At 34.9% G+C, this 21,137-nt stretch overlaps 3 protein-coding genes and 1 non-coding gene across 4 annotated transcripts; 1 reads left to right on the forward strand and 3 right to left on the reverse strand.

Annotated features, from left to right (window-relative positions):
- Positions 1 to 1,376: 1,376 nt before the first annotated feature.
- Positions 1,377 to 7,084, reverse strand: LOC135688098 (cytochrome c oxidase assembly factor SCO1). The gene is made up of 6 exons (XM_065204806.2): positions 6,941 to 7,084; positions 5,805 to 6,045; positions 4,884 to 5,081; positions 4,245 to 4,337; positions 3,785 to 3,900; positions 1,377 to 1,642 (listed from the first exon to the last, which is right to left on the reverse strand). The coding sequence occupies exons 1-6, from the start codon at positions 7,028 to 7,030 to the stop codon at positions 1,508 to 1,510; spliced, it is 873 nt and encodes a 290-aa protein (XP_065060878.2). The 5' UTR covers positions 7,031 to 7,084; the 3' UTR covers positions 1,377 to 1,507.
- Trnad-guc (transfer RNA aspartic acid (anticodon GUC)) lies at positions 2,320 to 2,391 on the reverse strand. The gene has a single exon. It is a non-coding gene; the product is annotated as a tRNA-Asp (tRNA).
- Positions 7,085 to 10,415: 3,331 nt separating the features above from the next.
- LOC135688101 (peptidyl-prolyl cis-trans isomerase H) lies at positions 10,416 to 18,682 on the forward strand. The gene is made up of 10 exons (XM_065204810.2): positions 10,416 to 10,576; positions 11,753 to 11,817; positions 12,224 to 12,247; positions 12,933 to 12,977; positions 13,352 to 13,394; positions 15,546 to 15,647; positions 16,071 to 16,103; positions 17,278 to 17,332; positions 17,832 to 17,872; positions 18,372 to 18,682. Exons 1-10 carry the CDS (start codon positions 10,511 to 10,513, stop codon positions 18,438 to 18,440), a joined length of 543 nt encoding a protein of 180 aa, XP_065060882.1. The 5' UTR covers positions 10,416 to 10,510; the 3' UTR covers positions 18,441 to 18,682.
- A 126-nt stretch (positions 18,683 to 18,808) lies between these two features.
- LOC135688096 (uncharacterized) lies at positions 18,809 to 21,130 on the reverse strand. Its single transcript, XM_065204804.2, has one exon. It carries the CDS (start codon positions 20,922 to 20,924, stop codon positions 19,899 to 19,901), a length of 1,026 nt encoding a protein of 341 aa, XP_065060876.1. The 5' UTR covers positions 20,925 to 21,130; the 3' UTR covers positions 18,809 to 19,898.
- Positions 21,131 to 21,137: the final 7 nt, after the last annotated feature.

Genomic DNA, 21,137 nt, shown 5'->3' on the forward strand with positions numbered 1-21,137 from the left:
ACCAGTTCGGTTGCAACATTTGGATTAGGGGATGGATTGTTGCTTTGCATTTCTTCGCGTGAAACTACCCGACATTAGCATTTTCTTTCTTGAATGTCACATATACCAATTTAAAACCTAGAAAGCATTGGCGTTCTTTACGAAAAACCACTCAAAATATAACCCACAAAATATTCAAATATTCGAACCATGCATCTCAGCTAAGGGACTAGATGATGTTTGTACTCTTCAACCATCTTGCACTAGAGCCAACACCATATGGTTTTTTCCTACTTTTGCAGCACTCCTCCCATTTTAGAAGTTTGTCAGATTCTCACAATTGCCACATTAAATTTTGCTTAGGATCCTTATTTGCAGAATTTTCAACTTGTTTTTTATCAAAGCACGGTAAAATTTAACAGGATTATAACAGTAGTGGGTTGGAATGTCAACATGCCTTATCTTTATGGGCTATTTTACAACTTATATTACAATTCTTATGGCAAAAATGAATGGCTTAAGCCATAGTACATATACATTTATCTTAATGTACCATACGCGTTGTTCAACAACTCTTCGTTGTTTTTCATTTCAGGCAATTGCCACCTGCATCCATGTTGCTAAAGATAACTCCGTTGATGCAAATTCAAATTTTTATCTCGAAAAACATGGCCCACTTAAAAGTAATCATGCACTTGTCATAATGTATCTTACAGGTGCGCAACAACGGTCCACTATCTTTAATTCAAGACTATTGTTACCTGATTTTCATTTTAGGTCTTTTCAGCTTCGTCCATGATGCAGAAGACTTAATACTTTGCTAATGCTTTTTAAGGAACACGGCTCTATTGTTAGTTTCATACAATTTTTATAGAAACATTATTTATAAGAATATTCAGGCCCAGAATCATCCAGGTTAAGAATCATCCAGGCCCATAATCATTTTTATGAATACTATAAGAATATTACTCAGTCTCAGCTTGCATATTTCTGTCTCATTTTTAGAGAAATGCATGACTGACATGTCTCGTTTTTTCACAATTTTTCTTTTCCGTCAAATTTGCTGGTTCTGCCCCTGCAATTTGATGCTCTCTTCAGAATCATTTAGCATTCTTATTTGATTCTTATTTTTCTATTAGAATTTGGCCGTTCTCTCTCGATTTCTCTTGAGAACTATCAACTATAAAGCACTTCAATTTTCACGGAGACCTGGACAGATAAGTTGAAAATGAACCACTGAAGTTAAAGGTTAAAGGTTAGAATTGGTCCTAATATAACGTTTTGGAGAGAGGACCCTTTTGGCTCAGTGCGTAACCAAATCTGCCCCATAAACCCTTATCACGCAGCACCACTTGTTTCATATCAAGAAATCATCACATTTAGAAATATGACACCAATCAAATCAAATCTAGGTCTTGTTTGTCACAGAAATAATTGTACATTTTTATCGTAAATACATAGAGACTCGACTGAGTCCTCTTTCAAGGATTTCAAATTATTTGCTCGACTAAATAGAATTGTAGAACGGCTATTTTTTGTACTTATGAGTTATCATTCTGGTTCCAATTGTAGACGTAATCTCTTCAATAGTCTTGTTTTGTCCAAAATATTCAACGAATTTGCCTTCTGGGTCTACCAAGTAAGTAATAATTGTATGATCAACCTGAAATGAATTGTAAATACAATTATTAGCATCAGTTTAACACTCTGTTTTAGTTTCGTTCCAATACCCTTTTCACGTACGTGAAACCTAAGACTTAATCTGGGGCTCACCGGGGTTTCATAGATATCGGATATCGGGTTGAGGAGATGGGCAGCATTTTCTGTGGAATGCATATATTTGTCCTAAAATAGTAATAATTGCTAAAATGGCTGATTTGATGCTAATATGGAAGTATTTCAAAGATGGGGGCACATGCACGTGTAGGCAAAAAAGGGGCACCTCCGTGAGCTGCAAATATATGATAACCTCTGTTTCTGAAAAGAGGGGGTACGTGACCCCGTTCTCAAGTTTATGCATTACTATTTAAAACATTAAACAAATTGCAAAGGTCTAAAGGCAACAGCCACATCAACAATAGTAGCCATCAGGGTACCCTGGTGTGATGTCATGAAAAATCTTCTCTAAAATGTCTTAAAATTGTCAAATTTCTCAAAATTCAAAAATTCTAAAAATCGATTTTGTGACGTCATCACTTCGGAAATGCGAGATTGTTTCAACCCCCAGTCACCCTCTAAATCCGGCAGTATTTGCAATTGTTACACTTATAATTTTTCTACAAAATAAATTTGAAGCCAAAATAATAATAAAGAAAAATAAAGAAGAATAAAGCAAAAACGCTCCCCGGCGGGGAATTGAACCCCGGTCTCCCGCGTGACAGGCGGGGATACTCACCACTATACTACCGAGGACACATCCACGCATTGTCAAATTTGAGGACAAACTCCACAGAAGGTCAACTCTCCATTAAAACATAGTCAATAGAAGGGAGGACTATATGATTAAAACAACTACAGGACAATCACGAAAATTGCGAATCTTAACTTTTGCCGAAGCTCGATGTTCTTAATATTTGGGCAATTTGAAGCATGGGTGTTCTTGATGTTGTTCTTATATTCACATTGATTTTTCTACAACTACATATTAATATTATATTATTATAAACTGTTTCTAAGACCACTTTATGACAGTTTCGCATGACATTTTTAGAAGCACAGTTTAAGTACCACTCTAAGAGGAGGAGCAAAATATAACACAAATAAACACATCTCTAAAAGGGGGAATCTCTCAAAGGGGGCTCTCTAAAACTTAAAAGGTGACTCTCTAAAAGGAGGAACCAAACAAAGAAGAGTTAAACAAATATCTTAAAGGAGGAATCTCTAAAAGGAGGAGCCATATAAAACATTGAATGAACAAATCTGTAAAAAGGAGAAATTTCTAAAAAAGAGACCCAAGCTAACACAAAAACTCAAACCTTGTTAGAAAGTTCTTTGTGCAAATACTCTATTAGAAAATAGGATGGAAAAGTGGGTAAATGTCATACTAGAGCACTTTTCGTCCGACACTCTTCAGATGATAAATTTCCAAAGGTTAGCAGACAATTTATATCTAGATGTGGATCGAAAGTAACGCAAGAGAAAGAAAAGCGCGTTTGATTGGTTCCTTGTTTTGACCAATCGCAGCCTCGAATCTCTCATCTAGCTGTAGAGTCCAAAAGAAAAAAAACGAGCTCTATCGGTCTACACAAGTCGGTTGCAGTGAATATGAACGTATTGAATGGAAAAAAAGTAAAGTGCTTGCTAGAGACAAAATAGTATTTTCTGAAGTTAAGATTTTATGCGATGGACGTTCATTATGCTGACGTAATGATAATGCACCCCTGAGCAACGGTGCTTAAATACCAAATTGCCAACTTTTGACAGAAATATTTATCTGTTAATTGGTACGAAACTTTCGAATCTTTCATCAAGGATTTGAAAAGATTCTAAAGTTTTTAACTATATTGAATTAACGAAATTAACGAAATGCCTTTTGAAATGGGAACATATAAAACGTAAGCCCAACGACATGCCTTGGTGGTCGAAGAAAATGCAGACCTCTACTTCAGCCAAAATCCTATTCCATGCGAAAAAGCCTTTTAGAGTTTGAAAATCAGTTGAGATTGCAGTTAAATTATTTGTCTTGGTAAATCCGCCACTGTAAAAGAGGGGTGCGTGAATGTTGGCACTCCCCTTGAAAATTAGATAATATAATCTAAGACTTAGGAAATAGAAGTGGCAACTAAAATGCTTGTAGTGGACTTACGATATAGTCTTTGTCTTCATCCATTGGTCCAGCGCTGTAGTAAACACGGTAGGCCTTTGTCACAGCCTTTACCTGAGCTTCCGATCCAGTTAGACCTATCAGCCTTGGATGGAAATCTAGAAAAACAAATATGTAAACAAGGAGGAATGCACGGGTTATCTGCTGTAGAATTATTCAAAAAGGAAGGCAGGTCTCACTGGATAATTTAGTGTTAATAGATAGGGGATTTATTAATAGATGGCCAATTTATAGAGATTAAACAGCTATATAAAAACAGAGATTGGTACCAACTGCTATTGGCACACTCCCAGTGATCAGGCTTCTTGAAAGAGGGTGCTTGAAATAAATGGGAATAATATAACACCATTCACTGTCTCCTAAAATCATTCCATTCTGTAACAGAGACAAAGTAAGATTCCTGTCATACCATGAAGGTGACATTAACCAGAACAGCACTAACCTTTCAGGTATTCCTTTACACTTTCAGGATCATCTCGATTTGGATCTACTGTTATGTACAATGGCTGTATCGTTGGCAGCCCTTTTGTCTTGTCTGGCAAGAAATGTACAGTCAAGAAAGTTTAAAGTAATCTCCAAGCTTGGCAAATTTTCTCTGCATAATATGTTTTAGTGAGAAAATAATCATCACAGTGTTAAGAAGTACTAGGTAAATAACAGAACCATTCAATATTAGCTCTGGAATAGCGAATTCAACCCAAAGTCTTGTTTCATAGCTACACATTAAATCCTACATCAAAAATTTTCTGTTGCTCGTTTTTTCTTTTCATCATATAACTTTAAATGTTTAAAATAGGAAAAAAATATTAATCTAAAAAATGTGAATGTTGGTCTAATTAAAGCCACAAGCATACAATCATGAGGTAGTTGGTGGTGGAAGATTGAAACTTAGAACAAAGACTAATGAAAATGTTACATTTATTCTTGGCAAAACTTAAGCGTTCTTTTTCTATCATTGAAATGCTATAAATGTCTCAACCCTGGTGCAACAACACTAAATGTACAGTTGAATGTATAGATATTAGAACAGGAATAAATATTATAACATATTTTAAACTAATGAAAATCAAAACTCACTTACCCAGTGTTTCAATAACCGTAGTCATCTTATCCAGTTGGTCTGGACAAATGTCAGGACAATGGCAGAACCCAAAGTAAATCAAAAGCCATTGACCCAAAAAGTCTTTGTCTGTTTTAGGTTTTCCGTCCTGATCAACTAATTCAAAGGGTCCCCCAAGTGATGCCATTCCAACAGATCTGGTCCTTTCTGCCTCTTTAGCTACAACATACAAGATTTGTCTAAGCTGTTAACCATTTCAAAAATTATACACAAGTTTTATATATATAGAATTTTATATAGATTTTCTAATCATCAGATGGCCAGTAATTACTGTTCTAGAACCAAGTCTCACAGTGGCATTTTAGCTGCAACATAAAAAATTTGTAATTACTGTCCTAGGTCTCACTGGAACATTTTGCCTCCAACCAAAAAAAAGGAAGAAAATAATATTCAAACTTATCTCCATTGACCCCTTAGTGCCAATATCTCATTCCATACAACAACAGATTCATCAACCCTAATTATCCCAACACAAATTTCAAATTCCCTTTGATTTGTATACTAATGTCTTTAACAGGCTCATACCTCTTTCAAGCAAAGAACTTATTTCATCAAACAACTGTATGGGTCAGAATTAATTAAGGGGTTGGAGCTACAACTGAAGATGTATCATACAGAAAAAACAAACTATGATATGAATTGAAAGATACAATAGAGCAATAACAAAACTTTAATACTAATGAGTACAGGTGCTGAGCTGGTAATGTAAATTAGAACACACTATTAACTATAATTCACATATACAACAAAACAGTAGCCTGATGAATGCATTAAGTGTGAAGCTTGGTGTGACAACTTACAACTGTCCTGTTTTATACACCAAAAAGCCTATACTGCAAAAGAGATAACAACAAATATATTTATCAGTTAATGAAAGAATACCTTTCTCTTTTTCATTCTTCAGGTACTTTACATAACCCACAACACCACCACCAGCAACCACGAAGGCAAGCAAACTTTTCCAACTTATTGGACCAGTTTTTGAAGTACGTTTATTGACTTCTTTTGATGAGATAAAAGCATTCTGTTGCCACCTTCCAAGAAGTAAGTTATGGCTCTTTGATTGTTGCAATCGTTGTTTTGGTGTCACCAACCTGCTGCAATTGCATAAGCTTCTTGAAAACTACAAAAGCCAAAGATTGAAACTTAGCCAAAGGTAAACAAATTCAGGCTTTTCTGCTGACAAATAACTGTTAATTTTTTTTTACTTTTTTTAAATCCATTAAAACTTATTTTTCATTAAAAAATATTTGTACAGGTGATAAGTTTCAGATTAAGATCCGTTTTTCAACTTATATTGTGTAAAAAATTTATCTTATGAAAAGAAACTTGAAACTGTCTTTATGAAATCGACAAAACAGCTATATATCTACCCAATTAATATCAAATATTTTACCAGGCTGTTTGATGCACACAAGCAAGGTAAAATATCCTGCAACATTTTTTTGGAAAGAATACTGCATTCAACAGCACCAGAGTTATGCAATCATCTCAAAGTCATATGAAGAGTTGTTTTTAAGACTAAGAATCTTTGAAAAGATTTAGTGTTTAATTCTTTTGGCAGTATTATAATAGGGATTAAAAATACTGCTCAAAATTGCATATGGACGTCAATCTTTAACTTAAATGCGAACCTTACAAGGAGAGAACAAACGAAGCATTGCGACAACAACACCTAACGGACGAGACAGCTTCCTTCCCTAGGGTTGTGGTGTGGTGGGCCTATAATATAAATTCTGAACCTAAATTCTCATATTTAGAATTCCTTTCACCTAATTTTGCGTGCAAATAATTTTTCAAACATTTCCAAAACCTGGCGCCTTCACAGTATTGCATTTACGTTCTTGTTATATGGTTTGGTTTCTTTCGTAATTGCATAACGTAACAACAACATACATAATCCGGAATGAAATTAAATCATGGTCCTACAATTCGGAAAAAATTGTCGTTAGCAAACGCAACATTCCAATGGTCACCTGAATAGAGCAAGGTCGAAAACTCAGAAGCAAAATTTTTACCGTCATAAATTGCTTTGACTGTTTGTTGAGACAGCAGTTTTGATTGATTGTCGTGGATAAGGAAACTAGGCCTCTTCTGATCGCCGCCATTATTCAAATGGCTTCTAAGAAAAGTTTAATCGAGGTCGTATCGATAGTGAGGCCTTATCCTCTGGGTCGGAGTAGCAGTTGTGTAGTGCTATCAAAATAAGAAAGGAGGGTGTTACAAGCGGCGTAGCTAGCGGGGGTTGTAGGCGGTTAACAACCCTCAATGCTTCATTAACTCGTCGATAAATCTTCAGTTTGTCTACAGAATCCTTAGTTTGTCGGTAAAAATCATCTATAGCCTACGCTTTAACCCCCCCCCCCCCCTTCAAACGTGTGACGTAGGCTATAGGTGAAACAGTACCTAAATTCTTCTCCATCTATGTCTTCGTCTGTAAATTTTTCTATTGATAACCCTTCACCCCTAGTCTGGAAGGTCAAATGACGCCACTGGCTCATGCACATAATGTTGTTAAAAACAGTATCAAAAATAGGAGTTGGCTATATTTCGGCATAAACAAGGGGGGGGGGGGCTCACCACCCTAGAAAACGTATCTATGTTTCTCGTATCGTAGATAGCAATATCTTAAAACCAGAAAAATTATAAGATTTTTCCAGGCACCATGCGCCAGCTTAAGAATATGCTAAACAGGGCTTGACTGCAAATTTTTTAAAGCTTGCCATTTTTTAAATATCGACTCCCCTAAAAAGGTCGTAATTCAAAAACAATGCCCTTTAGGAGTAGGTCTTGTTGTTAGTAGTTCCTGACAATGTTTAATCGATTTTGGTCGATTTCAGACCAAAATATTGACCTTATTACAAAAAGTTGACTCCCCTAAAAAGTCGTAATTTTGTTAAGAAAAACGCTACCGATTTCTTTATTCTGAGAACTTTTATTCGACTTTGGTTGATTATATACCAACAAGTTGACCATAAAAAATTTCACACCAGGTAAGCCTATTGGCTTCTAGACAGTCGTAAATTTCTTTAAAAGGTAGGGTCCCACCATAGCCAACATTCTTGAATCATAGCAGTTCCTGAACCTGTTGAATCATTTTCGGTCAATTAGGCCAAACAGTTGATGTTCAATGTCAATTTATAAAGAACAACATTATCTGGGCCTCCACTCTTTCACCAGTAACTAAGCTTTCACTAACAGCTGATTCAGGCACGAAGCTAAGAGGGGGGAGAACGTGAGGCATTGCCCGCCGATCTAGAACTTTTTGCCCCACTGTGCCTGTTCAAAAATTTTAGAATAAAAGCATATTTTTGTTTAAAAACTTACAGCGTCTTCCTACAAGACTGAAGAAAAAATTCGGTCTGAACAAAGTCTATGGGTTATTTTAAATTTTTATTGGGAATTTTTTTTGGCCGGGAAAATTAAGTTCATAGGGGCACACCATTTTGACCAGGCTTGAAAAATTTGAAAAACGCTAGACTTCTTGCGCTCGCATCTCGCACCTCGCACCTCGCAACTCGCACCTCGCACCCAAAATATCAAGAAATTCACATATTTTACTTCAGTTGTGTATAGAAGTGCTCGCTGGTCGCAGCTTAGAATGTGCCGTTGGTCGCACTGACGCGTCCGCAAAATCATACCTGTTTTCCAACCTGGCATTTTGATGCTGTTTGTTTCTTGTTGTCATCTTTTTTTGAAATGAATGTCGCGGAAATGAAACTCTGATTTTACAAATGATAAAAGCTTAAAAGGAAGAAAAATCCGAGGGGCCTACAAATGAATTTCCCGAGTCAAAGTGGGTCATCACGGCCCTGCAGTCCACACAATATCACAATGCTTAATGGAGTCGATCCGACTGCTGATATGCCTCAACCTGCGTTGAATGCACGTTTTCAGCACTGACCAAGCTCCCAACGAAGACGCCAGGCTACAAAACGAGACTGAAAGCAATACTTTATCCTTCCGAAAAATCGTCGGTCTCAACAAAATCTGTGCATCTGTGCATTCATGGTGAAAACAATATCGACTGTTCACAAGTGGACAAGGAGGGGCAAATTACTCTTAAAAATGGAGTGCGAGATTAATAATCACGAGTGATTGATTTGTGATTGAATCAATTTTGTATGTCATTTTTTTTATTTTTAGTGATTAAAATAATTAATTTTTGATTAACTTGTGGTTAATTTGTGATTACTCAGAAATTGAATCATAGATTCAAAAGTGCTCTTAAATATAATGGAATGAAATTTAATGAACTATGCGCAATAAACGTCGTTTGAACACATTCTACGACGATTGACCAATTCACAAACTAAATTAAACAATAATATTTCACAATAACATTGACGACTCAAAACAGAGTTATCTTTTCTGAACAGCAGAATAAGCAAAATATTAAATCAATATGATGGGTTTTCTACATCATGGATGCAGGGTTGACAATAGACTGAAGTGAAAAACAGCGAACAGTTGTGAAACACCTTGTAAGATACATTAAGACAAATACATGTGCTCTGTTCTGTGGGCCGTCTACTTTCGTCCTAAGAATTTGCATATACATCAAAAAGCTATATTTCCTGAACAGTAGCACTAACAATATGGATGCAAAAAGCCTTGAATGAAAGACAGTGAACAGTTGTTGAACACCTTACAAAAGACATAAAGACAAATGCATCTGCTCTGTTCTGTGGGCCGTCTACTTTCGTCATTAGAATTTGAATTTGCATCAAAAGAGCTATTATCTTAAAGCTATGAAAAGCAGCATATAAAACTATTATCTTATGACTGTTGTGTTTGTGTGTTTCAGAGAAGTCAATAAAGTGCTCACTAAGATTTCTGAGACTAGATATTCTTAAAGGACAAGTGACACGCTTTTGGCGCCAAATGTTTTTCTTCTTTTAACTTAAAGTAAAATGCTGTATGAGAGTGCTGTTGAAATATTTTTCCTTTCTGATTTCATTTTCCTACTTAAAAACCCTTTTCAAATTATGGCGGGAAATGAATCACGTGACACCGTGACGTAGATTGTGATAATTTGTTATTGCTGCTACTGGTATACAGTGCAATATTAACGTTTACAACACGCTTCTAACCGAATTCAGTTCGTCTGGACATGTCGCGTCGTGTTTCGTAAACTCTCTATTAATGACAGAAAAATTCCGAGTTATCACAATGTACGTCATAGGGTCACGTGATAAAAAGGAAAATCGCGCCCCCTGCGCCCCCTGATTAGAATTTTTTGTTCTAAACCAGGAAAAACTTACTTCTAAATGATGATCTATTAGTAAATGAAAAGAAAAGATAGGGTGAAAAGTGTGTCACTTGTCCTTTAAGCTCAACTGAGCCCCCTTTCATACACAGGTTGTTTACGAATAACTCTATTCCTACATGTGCGTGTAAGTGAGTACAACCTTTATAATGCTTATAATAAATCAAACCCACAAACCACATAAATCAAACAAAAGATAATTATAGAATGAAATAAAGAGGCTGCCTTTTGAACTTGAGGCAGTTGCAATGTGGCCGATAATGTAACCCTGGCGGGAATATCTTTTTAGCAGCGAAACTGTGACCAAATCAACAAAATCATGACGACAGGAGCTTCCAATCCAAATAATCCAGTTGTTTTTTTTGACATCGCTGTCGGTGGACAGGTGAGGTTCTTTTTTAATTGATTTTGTCATGAGCACGATCGCCATGTGGTGAATGAGCGACTTGTTGCGTTAGGCCTTGTAATCTGGAGCGAGACTGGAGAGAGACAAGAAAAACAATGTTGTAGATGTATGTATGTTCTAACTGCTTTAGTGAAGCATATAATGCCAAATGAAAATACTGTCTTCATTTCTAGGAGACATGTTTATGCTTCAAACGTCAGCATCTATAAGTGTATTTGTGTTCCATATCTTATTGTTATAGTTATTGTTTGATATTTGATGTTGCTGTATTGTTATTAGTATTTTGTGGAAATGTATGTTGTGGAATTTAAAATAAAATGAACCTGAACCTGTATTTACACAGTTTGCCTTTATCCAGGTTGGAAACTTGTATGATTTTTCCGACGCGTTACCCAATATGGAAAGTTGGTTTCCAACATTTTCTGTAAAATGCAAAGAGCCGATAAAAAGTATTTCTAACTTGAACATGGCATAAAATGTGATTTTCTATATTGAACAAAGGCAGTACGATGTGCTATTCATTGGTTTAACGCAACAAAGAACACAATTTCTAATTCAGCAAGTTGCCATTTTGTAACAATGGACGTCTCCTTGCTATTATTGATCAGTTTTACTAGTTTGTCAAGCTTCTAATATCAATGACCCTCAAAATTCAACAACCATATGTACTACACACCACCTTTAAAGGAAGAGCACCACACACTGCCTTTAAATACATCCTACACCCTTCAACTTATTGTCTGGTCATCAAGTTTTCAATTATTCTCAGTTTTCCTCACAGAGGGTGAAAAATGAACTGGACTTTATGAATTAACTTTCTCTATATATATTCAATCTAGCTTGGTATTTGCTTAATATTGTTACGAAGCAAGAACTCAATTCGTTGAAATTGTTGTCAACTCCACCTCTTTGGCCGTTTGTGTGGATCAAACCATGTGACTCTAGGCCCCCAATTACATCTCAGATTCTAGGCAAAACTTTGAACAGCAATAGCAATAAAATGAGACGTGATATAGCAATTCTGAAAAAGAATTGAATCCAGTTATCGTGATATTGATATGCTATGTGGGTTGTTCTTTTGGGAAAATTTTAATTTTCTAACCATTTTAACACTTAAGATAACACTTTTAAGGCTGTTTACCATATTTTTTGTAGGACATAGGTAGAATGAAGATGGAGTTATTTGCTGATGTTGTTCCAAAAACTGCTGAGAATTTTAGGTGAGAATGAATGTATATTTTCCTTAATGTTCAGAAATTTGAAGTATGTTAATGTTAAAAAAAATTGTTTTGAAAATTACCTGACCACCAATCAAAGTGTCTTTTTATAAATGTATTGTTTTTATTGTGAAAACAAGTTTGTAAGAGATTTGCAAGTGATTAGCAACTAAGGGTAAACAGTTCCACCTGTAACAAGTCCCTTGTAAATTTTCAAGTTTTATATTATCAAAAAATCTGATGCCTTGCCATGGAAATCATCCAGTCCTTGGAACTGTAGCCTGCATGGTTGTCTCTAATACTATTTAGCATTATACAACTGACATGTATGAAGTGAGGTGAATGTCTACATAAATGGAGACAAAACATTGTTTTGATGGAAACTTATAACTCTCTTTTTGTCTTGCAGACAATTTTGTACTGGAGAATACAGGTGAAGAAAAGTTAATTTTTTCTTACTTGTTGTTTTGTCTAGTTCTTTTGTTGCTATGATAAATTCAAGATAAAGCAAGCCATAATGGTTAAACTGTATGGTATTTGTTTTTTGTATTTTTCGTTCTCTTATATCTTTTTTTGCATTTTATTTTCTCAGCCAATGTCAATTATCATTTGACATCAATTGATAAAAAAGTAGCTAAGATTTTGTTGGCTTGAACAACATGAATATAAAAACTATTTAAAAGGCACTCTAAACCATCAGTCAACCATTCAGGGTTCACAATAGGGTCTGCTGCATGTTAATATGTCAATGCCTTAGAATACTATCGAAAACTAGAAATAGTCCTGCCTTGCTGGTTTGAAAATGTATAGAAATAGATTGTTGTGTTGTTCAACAAATAGGAATTTAAATGGTTATCAAATTTTGTTGGCAACCACCAACATCAAACATCATACCAACCAATTTTAAATTGATAGCCAATTTTCAAATAAATGCATCCAAATAAAATATTCAAATGTATAAATTGGGAAATGTAAATACACCATGAACTCAGAAATTATAAGATTATTTTTATTTTTGCAATTCGTTGAACTTTTTAAAGTTTGTTTCTTGGTGTCAGTGCTACCTTTTTGAATTATTTTAAAGTCCTGTTTTAACTTGAAGTTGCTAAAAATTTCAGAAAGGATGGACTTCCTGTTGGTTATAAGGGAGCCAATTTCCATAGGTAAGTGGTTAATTAGATTATTCTGTCCAGGTGAGGGATACCTTTTCTTCTGGGATACACATACCACTTTCAGTAAAAGATCAAACTTTCTTTAATAACATGTATTGTGTGTGGATTTTTCTAGAATTTATACAGCACAATTACAATGGGAATTTCTGGCATGCTGACTAAATTTCCCAAGTTTTCTGACAAATGCATAACTTTAGGACTATAGCCCTCAGCCCCCTCCATTGGACATGCTTGCCAATGTAACCTTACTTAGCAAAATTGAAAAATAGCAATGATTTTAAAAAAGTAATTAAAATAAAAATGTGAATTTTTTCGCTGAATTTACATTAAATATATTATGAAAAATTATTTTTTCCACAAAACAGAGTCATAAAGGACTTCATGATTCAAGGAGGTGATTTTGTAAGCGTAAGTGCATGTAACGTACTTGGTTATTTAATTTATCATATGGGTCATACCATGCCAAATGAGCCTAATTTTGAAAGGGGTCCCACATGCACAATCTCAGATTTTCATGAAAATTTATGAAAATGTTCAGGTATATATGATAGGAATCCCAATCTTGTAGCATCCTAAAGATAAATCCAATCGAATATGCACATTGCGTGTGGTACTTCATCCATGTTTTGAGCATGCACTTGATAACAAGTACATGCTCGAAACATCGTGTTTTTAACAATCAAACTATTATATTTTCATGCTGGTACTCAATTCATTTACTAACTATATTATCCCAAGGATATAGTTCTTCAAAGTTTCCAGCTTTTGCTCTTATGCAGAATTCCGGGAGGTGGAAACACAATTTTGCAAAATTTGATCTCCTATACTTCTTGATCTGATTTAGGTAGCCTCTGCAAAACTGATACTCTAGAATTTTGTGGGGAACAGTATCAGAAAAAATTGCAAAACATTCATACCTCATACTTAATATTTGGCCCATAACGGCAGCCTAGAATTGCTAAATATTTACTTCCAGAAGTAAAAAATTGAAATTTTAAGGGCCTGGGTTTAAATTCAGAATATCTAGATGTAGCAAAGCTTATTTTTTGTGTATCTTTGTAAAGGTAACTGCTATTTTTGAGTAAATCAGAAGTTAGAAATCATTATTTCAGAAACTATGACACTTTAAAAATGGCTCTGGGCCATAATTTAAAAAAATGTAGTCCCTGTTTGATCCCCTAGAAAAGTAGGATGGAATACACTTTGATGGTTTAAAGGACAAGTGACACACTTTTCACCCTATCGTTTCTTTTCATTAACTTATAGATCATCTTTTAGAAGTAAGTTTTTTCTGGTTTGGAACAAAAAATTCTAATCAGGGGGCGCAGGGGGCGCGATTTTGCTTTGTATCACGTGACCCTATGACATACATTGTGATAACTCAGAATTTTCCTGTAATTGATAGAGAGTTTACGAAACACGACGCGACAGGTCCAGACGAACTGTATTCGTTTACAAGCGTGTTGTAAACGTTAATATTGCACTCTATACCAGTAGCAGCAATAACAAATTATCACAATCTACGTCACGGTGTCACGTGATTCATTTCCCGCCATAATTTCAAATGGGTTTTTAAGTGGGAAAATGAAATCAGAAAGGAAAAATATTTCAACAACACTCTCATACAGCATTATACTTTAAGTTAAAAGAAAAAAAAAATTTGGCGCCAAAAGCGTGTCACTTGTCCTTTAAATTTTGTTCACACATAATGCTGGTTATTATATATTATGGTATCAGCAAAAGTATCCTGGGGACTCTTTGGGAAGTTGGAATTTTAGGGAATTGAAAAGTACTGGAAACAGCAAAACCTTACAATTTGAAATAGTCATTATTTTTTGTGGAGAACAACATTAAAACTCAAAAGTGTATGTATTATAAGATAAAAATATAATAAGGAAGTTGATTTTAGAAATAAACCTCTCAAAAATTGATTTTATGTTTGTTTTGTACAAGGAGGGCAACATTCACAGATTTTCCAACAAAGTGGCACAACCTTATTGTTTTTTGTTAAGGTTTCTAATCATTGATTGAGCTGACCATCTCAAATGGTACTAGAATGTTTCAATCAACATCAAATAGGCAAAGACATAGAAAATTGATCAACTCTAATAATTTACTTTGCTAAGACATAAATTCACAATAAAAATGGCATGTCACTGCATCTATCAGATACTTATTAACTCAACTTGGTAAAACTGTCAAACAGATTCAGAATTTCTCTGTGCAGCATTGCATGCATGTACATTCCAAAATTAACAGTTGAGGTATATGCATGTAAGTAGCAGAGATATAAATATAACACTGGCCAGAAGTAAAATTTCAACACCCTCTGTATATGACAGTAGCTTGTGTTGGTAAGTCAATGTGATGGTAGAATATGATAAGAAATTTAATTAATAAACAATATTAATAGCTTTCAAACTCAGACCCACCTCTTTCTTCAGCAGGTATCCTTTTTTTTGTTTGTATTTGTAATTGCTATCAATAGTTATGCCTTATAAATGCCCTATTTTTTAGACATTGAAGATTGTTTTTGACTCTTTTTCCTGTTTCCTTTAGGGAGATGGCAAAGGTGTTTGCAGTATTTATGGAGGAAAAGGTGTTCCATTCCAAGATGAGAACTTTAAGCTTAAACATGAGTCTCCAGGGCTACTTTCCATGGTAATTTTTTCATTTTACATGACTACACCAGACTGTAATCTGTAAACTGTTTTTCCTATGCAGGGAATACCAGAACGGTAATATGCAAATTTGTTGATAATGAATGTTTTGGGAGACATTTGTGCACAAAATTTGTAGCAACAGGCTTTCAAAGAGATGTATCAGATAACAGAGATTCTCTGTTTTTTCTTGTCAGCAGAAGTTAGAGGTTTAAATTATGGAATATTCGAAAGGGACATGACCAGATAAAATTAGAATATGCACAGACATTTTACAGCAGATTATTAACAATGCGCACTTGGAATAAAAGATGAAAATTATTGCATTCTAAGTGAAGACCAAATTTTGCAGTCTGGATGCTAGATCCATCCATTATATATTTGTAATTGGTAACTAGATAAATATTATCACTTTTTGTTACAGGCAAATAGTGGTCCAAATACAAATGGTTGTCAGGTCAGTATTAAAAGCTTTTAATTTATCATTCATTTGATTTCATTTACCTGATGATCAGGAGACTTTCTCAGTTTCTGAAAAGAGGAGGTCTGTGTGCGAAATGTAATACTCTCTTAACTTTGCTGAGACTAGGCTTATGTAGCTTCAGAATTGCCTGTTTTTTGAGTAGTCATAGAAAGCTACTCTGGTTGTGAGCAAATGGCTAATTCAAAAGCTGACTGACTGACTAACTGAAAAAATGTTGCTAATAAATTGATTTATTAATTAAACAGTGGCAGCGGTGCTGTGAAGGGGGGCTCAGCAAAGATAACAAAAAGATATCAGTTAAATTCAAGAGAGATTTGGGGGGGATGCAGTCCCCACTTGCCAAGCCAGTACAGGTTTGGTTGGGTGCATTCCTTACTTGGCAATTACCACATACCCTTTATCATTGCATAGATTTTCCATGAAGAGAAGTTTATATTAGCCTTTTACAGGCAGTGAACAGTTTGAATAATTACATATGCCCAACAGAAAATCTCTAAAACAAATGTAAGAATCCAGGATGTGAGGGTGTAACTGTGAGTGTATTCCTTGGTGTGACTTCTACAGCACAGCCCCCTTCCTAACTTTTATGGATGACACCCCTGAATAGTGGTTAGAAAAGCAAAGAAGGTGTTGTACAATCCCACTATAACCTTTTGGGATAGCTATGTACTTGTTAGAAGATAATTGGCTGTCCTGTGAAATTGTCTGAAGGCATTGGTAGGTAAAGTTGACAACATATCTTTGTTAGTGGAAATTATCCTTCATCAGCCTCCCCCTGTTGCAAACTAGAATTAATGTTACTTGTGCTTAGCCATAAACTCTTTCAGAGCAAATAGGACAGCATTAAACTGGTTTAGAGGCTTAAGACTAACTGATCGTCATAACACAGTATAAGTGTCCAGTCCTATGACACCCCTTGTTGTGTAGGCAAAATTATGTTACTAGATATTATCAGTAATGCATTGTAGGTTAGACAGTTTGCTAATGCAATTCTTACAATATGTAGCACAATACAAAGCCAAAATGGTAGTGTAATGGCCAACAGTATGCCATTTGCAAGATTACATGCTAATGTAATGTGTTTCATTTGACTTTTAAGATACCTGCGAGATAAATTATGATGTAACCACATAAATTTTTATTTCAGTTCTTTATCACCTGCGAAAAGTGTGACTTTCTAGACTCAAAGCATGTTGTTTTTGGTAAGTGGGTCTTTTGTAAGGATTTTTCCATGGCTATCTACTTTTGAAAATACTTTTTTTAGTTTTAGTTTCCATGTTGCAGATTTTTAAACTGTTTACTCTTAATGTTTATCATAATCAGTCAGAATGATAGTTCTCAATGATCTGTTTTTAATGCCTATTTTGTTTAATAACCAAGAAATTCTTGAAATGCTCAATTAAAATGTTTCTCAGAAATTTATGTTTATAAAATATTATTTTGGTAGACAGCTGATATTTAGATATTGATTTAGCTTTCAATCTACCTTAAATGTCAGCATTTCATTAAAGCTGTTGAGTCTTGAATTGTCAGACTTGAGAATAGAATCTTGCAATTTTCCTTTGCAAAGGTCCCACTGTGGTCATATCAAGATAACCTGACTATGGAAATATTTTGTCCTTTGTTCAAATGAAGTGTGAAAGATATTCAAAAGGATTATGATTTTCATCTTACATTATAATAAGAAGATTTTCTTCCTAGGTAAAGTTATTGATGGCCTTCTTGTCATGAGAAAAATCGAGGTAGAGCTACTTATATATTTTGATCAAATATTGATGATATAAAGTATGTAACACTGGTCTTACTGTGAAAATATTTTGAAGTGTAGAGTAAATCACTCATCCCAAGCATTTTAGGCATATGACAAATGCATCTAGTAATAAGGCATAAAAAGTAATAAGGTATGAGTGACATATGCATAAATAGTAATAAGGTCTATTTTGGGTATGTTTGACTTCAATTTAGTTTAGATCTACTTCAAAACTGATATGGATCACCCTTGTGTTTGCATAAATACCTTACAGATCCAACTCAAGGCATATTTCTATAATTTCTCAACTGTTTTGAAATTTTGTTTTGAATTTTGTATTCTGAATATGGCTTTACAATCATGTTTTGCATAGAAGTTAATAGCCTTTGGTTACAATGAATTTGATGATAATGCTGGTGTTGATAAAAATAATGATAAAAATGAGAAATAATGAAAACAATGTTTGAGATCAAATTGTTTCTTGTTTTTAGAATGTACCAGTTGGAGCAAACAATAGACCAAAACTTGCAGTAGTTATCAGTCAATGTGGAGAAATGTGAATCGCATTGAATGATATAGCTCTGAAGGTTTTTATCCACTTCAAAAGACGGCATGCATTTTGCAAAGTCTGGATACCATCAAGAGATCGGGGAAGGTATAAACATACAGGATTTCCAAAGATTTGGAATGTAAACCAAGAATATCAGTCTAGAAACATTTTTATTACATAAAAAGTAGAAATAATAACAAAATGTGCTTTTAGTTATTATTGTGGCTTTAGTTGCATTAAACAAGTTGGTTGCCTTTTTCAAACTGAAAGAAAGGATCAGAAAGAAACACATGTGGAAATTAAATTATCCAAAACAAAAAACATCAGAACTGTTTTTGCTACGTTGACCCTAAAATAACAGTCCTCATTACAGACAACATTTAACAAATTACATATTATTTGTTTCATTTTTGAGCTATCACAACAAACAGATTTTCACTTAAAAGCATGGCATGAAAATATGCATAGCGCTCAAATGATATATAAAAAATTTGAAATGTTATGCAAAAAGGCCCAAAAAATCTTAAAAAACTTAGTTTTTCAAAATTTCCCATTTGCCTTCAAAACAAAGTTGATGCTGCAAGCTGCAAAACTAAAAAGGGTTATCATGGTAGTAAAAATGTTTGCTTGGCTTTAGAGAGGAGGAAGCAATGTCACTTATCTTTTGTAAGAAGCTTTCTATATAGGTAACCAAATATAAACAAGGATGATTTTGGTACTTAAGATGTATAAATGTAATAGCTATTTGAAAAATTAAGAATGCATCTCTAATTTGAGAGTTTGTAGACAGATGCAAACAAAATTTTCTGACAACCTGTGATTTGGAATCTGCATCTGTGTGGAAGAAGCCTTTATTTATAAGAGGCTCTTCACATGAGAAATTTCAGGCCAGTTTGAGACTCGTGCCGGCCTGAGTTCAGTTTGGTGTTTGGTCAGATCCCTTTGAGTGTTCACATGAGAAGGGCAAATTGAAACTCATACCGCCCTGAGATTCAATTCCAAACCAGTTTGAATTTTCAAGCTGGCTTGAAGAAAATTAGCACACCTGAACTGAACTCAGGCCGGCATGAGTTCCAAACCAGCCTGAAAAATTTTCATGTGAAGAGCCTCTAAGAAGAAGACTGAGTTTTCCAAATATTTTGGCTAATATTTGTAAGTGACCTTAATTAGCAGCATAGTTTCATTTTACAAGTTAGTAGATTTTACTATCTAATTGTCCATAGAAGCTCTTGGACAATTTTAATTTGGCCATCATTACCTTCTAGGGCCCACGTCACAAGGTGGAGGGGCCAGGTTCTACAAATTGAACTTGAATTTAGTGCTTCAAAACAGAGGCTCTTTGTAAATAATTTTGTCTGCCAAAAAAGTTAGGGGGCCGTGTCCCCTCCAGCCCCCCCTCGGTGGTGTGGACCCTGCCTTCATGTATAAGAGATTAATTTTTTGTGACATAAATTATAATGATCTAGAGCTATTCTAGTTGGTAGGTAAAATACACTAAAGCATTTTTACCTTCTACATTTATTCTTTCTCTTCCCATTTCTCGAACAGAGACACAATGACTATGATAAACAGTTAACACCTTACATGGATTCAATACCTTATAATTAAATCGTGTTTTAAAGATCCATATTAGTACATTTTCAATACCCGCCATGTTTGGAGTGACATCCACTTCAACAAGCTGATGACCTGGAAATTTTGTGTGTACATGGAAGACAAAAGTGTCATGGCTCCCCATGTAAGGGTAGTCTTCACCACAATGTGCAGCTGTAGTTGTTGCACTGCATTTAAGAGGAGATGGGTGCCTCGTCAATGCATACATTAGCTTTTTCTTCTGCAACACCTTGTGGTTGACCTTCTCCCACCCTTCTCCGATGTAGTTATCTTGATGACTGACAATTACTGTCTTTCCTTTCAAATATTTTGCAGCATACAAAACCTCTTGTTTTAAAGTTGGTGACTCCTCATTCTTGTGTATAATAAGTTTATGACTATTCTTGATATCCAACATTTGCAGAAATGTTAGTGTTTCTTCACGAAAAACTAATACATGAACATATGCAATTAGACTGTGATCAAGATTTCGTTGAAGGCAGTTGGTGACTTCTGCCATTCTTGCCTCAACTTCCTGGTCAGTTGGTGGCAAGTCATCATTTATTAGAAGTCCTTTTCTAACATCAGGATGGTCAAAAGGGACAAATGTTGTTACTAAATGAAATAAGCGGTTATTATCCTTTTGAAGTAAATCTCGTGTCACTGGATCCACTGCAGCCGATAACCTTGCCATGTTGTTGTGATTAAGCAAGCCAAGGACTTCATAATTATATTCAAATTTGTTCTCTCCACCATACAAAACAATGCTCTTTAGCCCTGCTGTCAAAACCCTTCTGCTACCCATGAAGTGCCAGAACATAACTAAAACTATCACGAGTGCAAAAATAACAGCACATTTCCAGTTTGCCCTGCTATCTATCACGCTTAGTTTTATCTGCATGACTTATTGTATTAACACAATTTTTATGAGAACTTCACCAGACCTTTCTTTGCCATTTTTAACTGTTTTGCATACTATCAAAACTGGATGCAGCGAAACTCTGTACTCTAACGTGCCTGGTATCAATAATCTATAAAACAACTTAGAAATATTGTGCACTTTTCCATATATACCTACGATCTTTTTATTTTCTTGTATTTTCACTACTGCACG

Source organism: Rhopilema esculentum, chromosome 19 (assembly GCF_057945365.1).
Source record: "Rhopilema esculentum isolate cy_ngs chromosome 19, ASM5794536v1, whole genome shotgun sequence".
In the NCBI taxonomy this organism is placed as follows: Eukaryota; Metazoa; Cnidaria; class Scyphozoa; order Rhizostomeae; family Rhizostomatidae; genus Rhopilema; species Rhopilema esculentum.

Excerpts from the sequence above, each read along its gene's own strand:
- LOC135688096 (XM_065204804.2), bottom strand. The coding sequence starts at position 20,924 with ATGCAGATAAAACTAAGCGTGATAGATAGCAGGGCAAACTGGAAATGT.
- LOC135688101 (XM_065204810.2), top strand. The coding sequence starts at position 10,511 with ATGACGACAGGAGCTTCCAATCCAAATAATCCAGTTGTTTTTTTTGAC. Across the intron at positions 15,648-16,070 it reads CTCCAGGGCTACTTTCCATG|GCAAATAGTGGTCCAAATAC; the intron begins GTAATTTTTTCA and ends TTTTTGTTACAG. Across the intron at positions 17,333-17,831 it reads CTCAAAGCATGTTGTTTTTG|GTAAAGTTATTGATGGCCTT; the intron begins GTAAGTGGGTCT and ends TTTTCTTCCTAG.
- LOC135688098 (XM_065204806.2), bottom strand. The coding sequence starts at position 7,030 with ATGGCGGCGATCAGAAGAGGCCTAGTTTCCTTATCCACGACAATCAAT. Across the intron at positions 3,901-4,244 it reads TGTAAAGGAATACCTGAAAG|ATTTCCATCCAAGGCTGATA; the intron begins GTTAGTGCTGTT and ends TTGTTTTTCTAG. Across the intron at positions 1,643-3,784 it reads ATGAAGACAAAGACTATATC|GTTGATCATACAATTATTAC; the intron begins GTAAGTCCACTA and ends AATTCATTTCAG.